Source organism: Schistocerca gregaria, chromosome 10, assembly GCF_023897955.1.
Source record: "Schistocerca gregaria isolate iqSchGreg1 chromosome 10, iqSchGreg1.2, whole genome shotgun sequence".
NCBI classification, from domain to species: Eukaryota; Metazoa; Arthropoda; class Insecta; order Orthoptera; family Acrididae; genus Schistocerca; species Schistocerca gregaria.
In genome coordinates, this window is record NC_064929.1 from 210,548,140 (window position 1) to 210,558,855 (window position 10,716).

At 38.2% G+C, this 10,716-nt stretch overlaps 1 protein-coding gene across 7 annotated transcripts in view; it reads left to right on the top strand.

Moving 5' to 3' along the window:
* Positions 1–10,090, top strand: part of LOC126293353 (AN1-type zinc finger protein 6) — a 104,861-nt gene extending 94,771 nt beyond the window's left edge. For 5 of the 7 annotated variants that reach the window (XM_049986550.1, XM_049986549.1, XM_049986551.1 and 2 more), the window contains 4 exons: positions 438–679; positions 2,709–2,876; positions 3,675–3,834; positions 8,034–10,090. In XM_049986550.1, coding sequence (XP_049842507.1) covers positions 581–679; positions 2,709–2,876; positions 3,675–3,834; positions 8,034–8,182 — 576 coding nt within the window. In that variant the 5' untranslated portion in view covers positions 438–580 and the 3' untranslated portion in view covers positions 8,183–10,090. The remainder of the gene's footprint in view (positions 1–437; positions 680–2,708; positions 2,877–3,674; positions 3,835–8,033) is intronic. The other 2 variants (XM_049986553.1, XM_049986548.1) reach the window with 1 other exon arrangement.
* Positions 10,091–10,716: the final 626 nt, after the last annotated feature.

The following is a 10,716-nucleotide window of genomic DNA, read 5'->3' on the forward strand; positions in this document are numbered from 1 at the left end:
AAGATCAGTTGCATGCACATTTCCAATCGCGTATGAACATTATGGAAATATGAATGTATACATATGTTTCATGTAATTAAGTACGTGACCAAATTTGTTTACTCTAAGTTTAAGATAAAACATGCCCACTTTCATAAACAGATGGATGCAAAAGAAGTGTGGATTACTTACTGTTAATTAGTTGTTTGTATTTGTACGCTTCTGATGCTTTTTGTGACTACTAGTGACTGCCTTCTCAATGGCCACACATTAATCCAAAGAGGTAATTTATTTCAGTTTTGCTGTATCTGCTCTTTGTATCATATACAATTCATGGTTGTAGACTTTCATTTACCCCCACACACCTCTGAAAACTAGCCCAGATGCATTATGTTCATAACCTGTTGTTTCTGTGAAGTGCAAGAGATGTAGGTGTAAACTTAGTTCTTAATTTTCAGGTGACAGAGTCCCAGTTCTAGGCGGAAACATCGACACAATCAAAGCAGCGCAGTGCAAGGAAGGCAGTCCCAAGCAGCAGCCTGAGCCATTAGCAACACACACTAACGAACACACGCATTACTTGGACATAAACTTGCCAGAAATGGAGAGAGAGTCAAATCCCATGCAGGCACTTTGCCGTTCTGGATGTGGTTTTTACGGATCACCAGCTACTGACGGTCTCTGTTCGCTTTGCTACAAGGTACAGGAAGTGAAAGTGCTGTGTAAACTACACAGTTATGTTATTTTTACTAATTGTGAATGTGATGTTGACCCTAGATGCAGTTGCTTGTATGGTATTTAAGACTAACACGAGTTTTGATTATATCTTGCAGTAATTGCATATCTGACTGCAGTCTTAAAATTTGAAAAGTATCATGATTGTCTTCCGGTGTTTCCTTCGTCTGGAGTGCATAAATTTTTCATTTTCATTATGAGTCTGTTAATCAGATTTTTTCTTTTGGTGGAGTGTTAAAAAATGGTACTAAGCTGCTCCTTTTTGTGTAATAAAATTTAATGTGATTCTTATTTTATGTAATATGTGTTGAATCCTGTAAAGTCCTAAACGAAGTTTCTTACCTCTATAAGTTAAGTTGTGTGTAATTTCAATTTGCTCATGATACTTCCCGTTGACAATAGAATTGCCCTCCGTATCTCATTCCTTAACTTGCTTCAGTACAGCTCAGTTCTCTAAAAGGTTTTTTAAAAGTTGAGCATTAATGGTGATACTCAACAGTGCTGCAGACATGTTTATTGATGAAGAGCTGGCCTATATGCATTTCTTGTAGGTTCACTGAATACAGTGGATGAGCAGAAAGACAACACTACTGAGCTTTCCCTGATAGCAACCACCCATGTAAGTGCTGTCATGTGTCTAAAGATTGTTGCATTATGCTGTTTGGTGCCCTATGTTTTGTTGATAGAATTTCATGGAAATAAGGGTGACTGTGATAACAGACGGAATAAATCATGATTACATTATTACTCTGTAAAGAGCTGCTGGAGTCCATTCATTTCTTACATTAAAATACTCTGAAGGTACCCGTGAACAACCTCTGTTAGTTTGTCCCGATTGTGGTCCATGTGTGCGCGCTTCTCTCTCTCTCTCTCTCTCTCTCTCTCTCTCTCTCTCTCTCTCTCTCTCTCTCTCTCTCTCTCTCTCATTATTGGAAACATACGGTGAAACTACAGTAAACAAGTACAATGGAGACTAGAAATGTTTGCAGGGGGTCAGTTGTGCATATACCCCAATCACATTCTGACTTGAGATATGCTGACTGAAGCATCCTCACTCACAGGTGCAGTAATAATGTAGAATAATACATACATCTATATATAAACAGCAAAAACAGTCAATTTATTGACAATTATTTAATTGTAACTTTGTAAATAATTCTGCCATATATAAATGTAAATACGTACTGGAAGGGTGCCTGGGTGGAAAAACAGAGATTTGACATGGGTTACTTAATTACATTGAGATTAATTGAAACTTTGTACTAATTCTGTTACATAAATCTGTCTTGAACAGATGATAATCGTAACACTCTGACTTCACGAGATTTTCAACAATCATTACATAGTATGCCTTCAGGTTTTGACGGTGATCTTGTTGAACACAAAGTAGATGCCTGTGGCAGTCTGTGCAGTGTTCGTTGCCCTATCCCGCACCTTCTGTGATGTAGGTATGTCTGCTGACAAACTCTAACCGTCGCATATCGCACAGGGAATACCTCGAGGAAACAATAAAACTACAATAGAAACACTGCTATGGTACAGATACAGAAATTATGCATTTTGTGGTGTAATCTGTGCTTGTTCATGTATAGGCCATAAGGGTACAAAAAATGGGCCGAAGGAGGAAGGTATATTTGCTGCTAAATGATATTTTAATGTATTAGTAAATAAGTCGTGCACAGCAGTTGGTATGTAATGACAGTGCCACAGGTCCTTAGTTATACACGGGAACCCGTGTGCTCTTCTCCTTTATACACTGGTACAGTCCACTTGCATCAAATGACAGATTCAGCTGATGAGTTTTCAGTTAAATGGACAGTGGCGGAGATGGGTGAATCGGGTTTCGTAGGGTATGGAGATTGCAAGTTCAGAGGTGACTATGTAGGATCATTCAAAGTATCTCATTCCTGATCTTTGAGAATTTTTCTTTCCCAATTAAACTATTTCTGTGCTTCCCTGGGAAGTGGACCAATAGTAGATTGTTTATTTTCCAGGAGGCATTGAAGAAGAAACAGCAGCCACCTCCTACTTCGTCACCACCGGCAACGAGCCTGGACACTGCCCAGCCCACTATTCCTGTAATTGCGCCGCCTTCCACACCAGCTACCTCATCGGACCACACAGCAGCCACTCCAGTAATTGGGGGGGCCTCAGCCAAAGACGTGAGTGTAGTGTGTCACTAATGTGGCTATGTGAGAAGATTGTGAAGTGTGTGGCATAGTTGTGAAGCATCTGTCTTATATGTAAATGTTTCTTACTACCTAACAACACCTCTGGTGAAAGCTTCATATAGCAAGCTTGTGTTCAGTAGCTCAGCTCATGCTTTTGTTGTGGTCTCCCTAATAGAAGATACATTGTTCAGTTTTGTCTAAATTTCCCCATAAATGTAATTGAAAACTATTAAGGCAAAAATATGATGATGTAAAGGAAAATATTCACTCCATAAATGTTTGCATGTATTCATACAGCTTTTAGAACCTTCACATTCCTGTAAATCGATAGATAAAAAATCTGTTCATCAAGAAGCTGCAGCAGCAGGAGAATACACACAAAAAAGGTTTTAACTTTTACAAGCTTTCTGAGCCCGTAGCAGCTGCTCCTGGCAGAGGAGTTGAAGTGTGAGAAAGAGGGGTGGAGGAAAAGGGGTACAGTTTGGAAAAGTCATCCAGAACCCCCAGTTCATGGCAGACTTAGTGGATGGCATGAGAAGGAAAGGAGTTTTGGGCGACTTTTCAATATTGTACCCCCTTTCCCTAAACATCTCCAGTTCTTTCCCTTCCTTCCCTTTCAACTCTTCTGCCAGGAGGAGGACCTACTGGCTCCGAAAGCTTGCTTAAATTAAAGCTTTCTGGATGTATCTACTGCTGCTGCTTGGTGAGTAGATCCTTTTATCTACCCAATTATGTTGTCAACAATTACATTTGTTGTTCTTATGCACATCATGCTCTATTTTGTTCCAGAAGGACGCAGAGGGAGCAGCGGGAGGCTGCAGCAGCAGTGCTGATAATTCTGTCAGCAGTGGGGATGCAGACGAGAGCTATGATGGAAAAGACTCTGAGAAGGAAGCTAAGAAGAAGAAAAACCGCTGTGCAACCTGCCGCAAGAAGGTTGGCCTTACAGGTGAGGTCACATTACCCTTCCTTCACATTAATTTGCCTGTTCATTCTGCTCCTTTGATTAAACGCTGTTCTTACATATTTGTATGCTTTTTATGTTCAGTTGTGGGCTGGGAGCAAACTGCAAAACGTGGTAGATCAGATGTTCCTTCAGTCACCTGAACTTAAATAAAGTTTGATGTGGGTGGGGGTCTTTAAATATGTGTACCTTCAATTTCTGAACCATGTGAGCAGTTAAATTTGGTATTTACTTCTTTCCACATACAGTTTTTATGGTATGGAGCAAGCAAAACATTCTTATTGTGTAGAAGCATATAAAATATTTGAGTGTTAGTGTTCTTCTCTCCTCTGCAACAAACAAAACATCAATGTCAGGCAGGGGCAACTGTCACCTTGATATTTGTGGTAATGTTACGTAGTGTTGCAAGATATTTGTGTGTTCACTGTTATGTACATGTTTTTAGATAATTGTCCTTTTGTGACAAGTATAAGCACATAAGATTCAAATATTTAAATATTTAGAATAGATAAGAACAGGAGGTCTACATCCCAGGACAACAAGGAAATTCAAGAAAAACCTGGGATATTTTTTAGAAATCAACGAAATTTTCATTGCTTTGGTTTCCAGTTAAATTTTTGTAATTTAGACTGATATGAACTGATACTGTAACAAAGAATTTTATTTTATCCCGCTAGTGCAGATTAATAGTGCAGCAATAAAACACACAGGAGAGAATAACACCAAAATAAAACTTCAGAAAATTTGCCATTTAATAAAGCACAGTGCCCACACAAGTGATTACTGACAGAAAAATGTGTAAAAGCGTTCAAGACAAAGACTATACAATACTTCATAACAGCAAACTGCTTTCAATGAGTGTAACATTGCAACTGTATGCATCAAAGCAACTACAAAGTGTGTGTCTGTGTGTGTGTGTGTGTGTGTGTGTGTGTGTGTGTGTGTGTGTGTAACAGGTCATGGAAAAATATTGAAAATGGTGGATTGAGAAATTTTACTCTCAAAGTAAATTTAATTCCACACAAGATAAATTGTAAGTGGGAGAATGCGCGATGAATTTCGTAAATCATGGAGCATTTTACTACGATTCAAAACTTAACATTTCGATAACCATCTATTTATGCCTGACTTAAAATTTTTGTAGCACATTTGTGCTATATATCTTAAAAGATTCTCTCTCTCTCTCTCTCTCTCTCTCTCTCTATATATATATATATATATATATATATAGAAAGAAACTTCCACATGGGAAAAATATAATAAAAACAAAGATTCGAAGACTTACCAAGCGGGAAACCGCCGGCAGACAGGCGCGCGCACACACACACACACACACACACACACACACACACAGAATTGCTAGCTTTCGCAACCGATGGTTGCTTCTTCAGGAAGGAGAGGGAAAGACGAAAGGATGTGGGTTTTAAGGGAGAGGGTAAGGAGTCATTCCAATCCCGGGAGCGGAAAGACTTCCCTTAGGGGAAAAAGACAGGTGTACACTCTCGCGCACACACATATCCATCCGCACATACACAGACGCAAGCAGACATAATATGTCTGCTTGCGTCTGTGTATGTGTGTGTGTGTGTGTGTGTGTGTGTGTGTGCACACACACACACATATATATATATATATATATATATATATATATATATATATATATATATATATATATCCGCACATACACAGACGCAAGCAGACATATTATGTCTGCTTGTGTCTGTGTATGTGCGGATGGATATGTGTGCGCGCGAGAGTGTACACCTGTCTTTTTCCCCTAAGGGAAGTCTTTCCGCTCCCGGGATTGGAATGACTCCTTACCCTCTCCCTTAAAACCCACATCCTTTCGTCTTTCCCTCTCCTTCCTGAAGAAGCAACCATCGGTTGCGAAAGCTAGCAATTCTGTGTGTGTGTGTGTGTGTGTGTGTGTGTGTGTGTGTGTGTGTGTGTGTGTGTTTTGTTCATGTGCCTGTCTGCCGGCGCTTTCCCGCTTGGTAAGTCTTGGAATCTTTATAAACACCAATATTATATGTGTAAGCTTAGCTTTTCTTGTATCTATGCTGTTTATTAATTCAAACCATTAACTTTTCCATTTGTGTGAATGCGTTACGGAAGAGGCATGTTTATACTGGCTGAATGCATTACGTGATACGCTCTGAATGTCTGCAGTCCTTAACTAGCGAAATGACTTGGCATAAGCTATAACTGGCTGACAAAAGCACATTGTGATCTGGATTTCAGTGCTTGGGAAACTACGGTGCTGAATTTGTGTATTTGATGGAATTCGTATTTATACTTTCCTAATACGAACATATGCAGTGTACTTGCGGCTTTGCATTGATCTTTCCAAAACTTTTTTCCGTCCTTTGTTTGGTTGCATAAAGTGACGGCTATTTCTATGCTGTTGTATAAAAACTTTACCACTTAAAGGATTGATAAGTTTTACAGCTATGAGGGAAAGTATGTTGTCATTTCACATTAAAAAAAAATAGTGTATGTTGACACCCTGAAGAAATTTATTCAATAGTTTCTTTGTAGCTCTGTGAAATGCCATGTGTGAGCTGTGATCCAAAAATAATATGATATTTAAAAGCATTTCATTCATTTGTCTACATCAATGTTGTTCTCTTCAAAATAGTTCTCATTAGTGCTATATGCTTACACCAGCACTTTGTCCAATGCTTGAAACACTTTTTCAGGTGCTATCTTGGGGAATTTTTTAGCTCTGTAATGCATTTTTCTTGTCCATACTTGAAAAATGGCCACCCTTTAAAGTTTCTCCTTAATTTTAGGAACTGAAAATAGTCACATGGCACAATGTCGGGCAAATATGAAGGCTATGACATCATTACAGTAGTAGTTCCAGCCAATAATTCACTAACAAGCAACAATTATGATAAAGTGCCTTATTGTGATGCAAAAGCCATGAATTTTTGCCATGGCAGTCAGTTGCTTGCATACACATTAATGACAATTGAACTTGCATGTTACTGCACTGATAATAACCACGCAGTGGTTGAAACTTATATCTGCAGTAAACAAATTATTTGTGACTGACTGCTGTACATTTTCTCAAATTTAGTTGCCGAGCACACGCATTCCATAGGTGGTCAAACCCGATATACCCAGGTTTCGCCACCTGTTAGAACATGTTTCACTGTCATTTTCGACTTTGCATAGTGACTCCCTCGTGATCAGCTTGCATTCACAGTTATTTTTGTTCAAATTTCAACAGTATTGAAACATATCCTCTCTTATTTCATAGGCAAAATATCCAAAAGAATTTCACGGCATGACCCAGTTACTATGAGCACCTTATCAGGACATCAGTCACTTATCTTGTTGAATGTCTTCATGGCCTCCATCGAAAAGCTTATAGCTCTCGTAAACACTTGTATCATTCATTGCACACAAACTAAAGCAATATTTACTTTGATAAAATTCCACTGCTTTATATTCTGTTCTCTTACAAAAATAACACCCATTTGGCTGCTGTGTATGTAACCTTAGTGGGAATTTGAAGTTTTAAACAAAACTGAGCCAGCAAAAAGATTTCCGGTTTTTGTATATATGTAGTTAGTTTTATGGGCCACTGCATTTTGAAGATAAATTTTTATACAAACATAGTGCTAAAGTGCTGACAAGGTTATTAACAGTTCATTAGATATGGATATTTAGGCAGGTTTGTTCCTTTTTCAGACAAGGTACTTGTTTCATTTCTGTTGTGCTGCACTCTATTTGAAGCCTTTAGAGTTGAAAGCTAGAAACTTTGTTAGTTCTAAAGATGTGTCCAACTAATTCACACAATAAGCCTCATAACTCAAGAGGAAACAGGTTTGCTGATTTAGGTTTCAGACTTGAGGATTGTACAAAGCTGATAATACAGACAGCCAGTGGCAAAATAAAAAATTAGGTAAATTCTATACAGTCTCAAGAGAGATGTGCTTTTATTTCAAGATTTCCACAAGGGATGCATGGAAAGGAGTCTGAAAACTACAGTTTCATTGAGGTATTGTCTGTACCATTGAAGCATTATAACAACAGGTTTAAATTAAGTGTTGTGGCAGTTTCAGTAATGCGTAATATTTTGACTTTGGTCACATTCTACTTTAACTTGCAAAGAATTTTGCCATTGCATTCGCAGCAGATATTGCCAAGAATCTTAAAACATTAATTTGTTGCAGGCTTCGAATGTCGCTGTGGTGGCCTCTTCTGTGCGGTCCACCGATACAGTGACAAACACGAGTGCACGTTCGACTACCGCGAGATGGGCGCCCAGGAGATCCGTCGCAACAATCCCGTCGTCGTCGGCGAGAAGATTCAGAAAATTTGAGCCACCACACGATCCCGTCCCCACCACCACCCTGCACTGTGCCTAGTTTAGAAGTCAGGACAGATATTTCGTAACTAGGGATCAATACACAACTACTGACACAGAATTACAGGGAAAGGCAGAAAGTCAGCTTATACATTCACAAAATCTTGGAAATCGTGTAAATGGCAGCTGTCTCAAAATCCACGAATTTTTATTATTCATTAAAAATGCAGATTGCATTTGATTATTACGAAAAGCAATTGTGCCATTGTGACAGTGAACAAAGTGAACGTTCTGCAACAGTTTTCTCAGATTGGTGAAGGAAGTCGTATACAGGGACGAGACTGCTGAACGGAGGCTGCTGGTGGGGTGACTGGAGCCCGTGTGCACTTTTATATATAATATACATTCTATATACCAGTTTCGTGTTTTTCATATGTAGTGACAATAATGGATAAGTTAAGATGGGATGCACATCATCAAAGATATGCGTGTGAGTTATTTCCTATGCATGACAAGTGTCCGCGAAAGAAATTTGTCGTGCTTACTTGGACACAATCATTCTTTCATATTTTGTTGCACTGAGCTGCTTTCTCAGGGCTACAGAATACGAAAATAGTGTAGAAGGTTAATGCGTTTAGTCAGGGACTCCAATGGAATGAACTCTTTTGTTATTTCACAATGCATGATGAATTTGTCCCAGTGAGTGGTTAAGAATCTTGTAATTGAAATGCGGTGCTCATAAAATTAAAGTTTTTCACAGTTAGTATTCTGTTCTGCAGGGACGTGTAGGTGATTCCATAAATTTATTTTGAAATGTCAGCAATGAATAACAATATGCTCATATTACTTAGGGTATAATCTGTTGGTTGTTTGTTTTTGTTTGTCGCTTTGGCAGTCTTTGCAAATCTGTACTGTTTTTTAATTTTAGTGTTTGTAGAAGTCGGTAAATTTCTGATTACAAAGTTAGATGTAACTGACCACCATTTCAAGTAACTGTAAATAAATAAGGGGACTGTCATGATACTACTTTCAGAATGCAAGTTTTTGTTAAATAGGGGATGTTGTGTGTGACCTTGTTGTTTCAAATTGCTTTTTGGTCTTGATTTACTTAAGAAGCATGGAGTAAAATTGTAGAAATTTGTGAAAATTCTCTTCAGTTATTGTTTGCATTGTGCGTGTGATTGTGTGTTGCCCTTAGAGACACCACGATGTCAACCAGTTTTCTATTCTACATAGACAACATTATTTTCTGCTCTTTGGCATGCTAACAGCTTTCTGAGGGCTTGCAGAACGAAAGCTACTAGACTTACATTGTTACGCTGTTGACATTTGGTGGCTCTTTCGGGTATACTTATTACTACGTGATATTGGGACTGAAATAAAAAGTATATATATTGCTTATGTAATCCAATAATTTTTTCTTTGCACATGAAGTTGGTTATCTATTTTCCAAATGTGTTTCTTCTAGAGTGCCATGCCACTTTAGACAAACAGTCAGCTTTGCCAGCTGTTTCCAGCAATTGAAAATTTTGCCGTGGTGTTGTGGATAGGAAAATTGTATTATGATTTAATTTTTGATGTCACTTGTCGTTCACATTTGGAATGTGAGAGATCTTCCTGCTGTGTGTGTGTGTGTGTGTGTGTGTGTGTGTGTGTGTGTGTGTGTGTGTGTGTGTGTGTGCGCAGCAAGATCTCTCTGCATGGGATTAGTTAGTTGTGATTAAGCTGAGTCCATTAGTCACTGTCTGATGCTGTATGTTTAAAAAAGTTATCGTAAAGTTTTCCCCTCTACCTAAGAGTTTTTATTTACTATCACAATTACACTGTAACTTCTTATTACGAAAAACAGTGTTTAATTTTTAATCATCTACATTATTGTTCTGAAAACATTGTATGTGAGGAAATAATAAACCTTCCAATCAATTTTTATTATTCTTCACTAAAGAAAGCATCCTCTAAACAAAATAAATAATTACTGTACCAATCATTTGGCCCAGTGTAACTAATTTTCATTCAGTTGGGGTGCTGTGAATGTAGTTTGTTGCATCAGAACAATCTTTGTAACATCTTCCTCGATTTACCTCAAGGATTAGTGCTAATATAGATTTGCTGTCTCCAGATTTAAGGTTCCTTGATAAATAAAATGACAAGCATCTCACTTGTGGATAATACAGATTGAGAATTCAACAGGTAATGTTATGAAATTGTTGTTGAAATGCAGATTACATATAACCTACATTGACTTTTCCATGTATGCTGGCACGTTGTGAGTGTTGTGTTGAAGTCCAATTTTGGTGTACCTGTACAGTCCAAACGGGGAAAAGTACTTTCCTATTTCAAAGTAGATAAACTGACACTGAATACATGCAGTTTTTAAAAGTTAAGCAATGGTTTCAGAATAAAGCCTGATAAGGATTCAGTAGAACTTCCTCTTTGTAATTGGAATTTCAATGTAATGATCAGTCAAACAGAAGTAGATACCCACTTTATGGCAGGTTGTGAGATAGTTCTAATTGCTTATGGCCTGTCATTACATCCTCCAGCACACG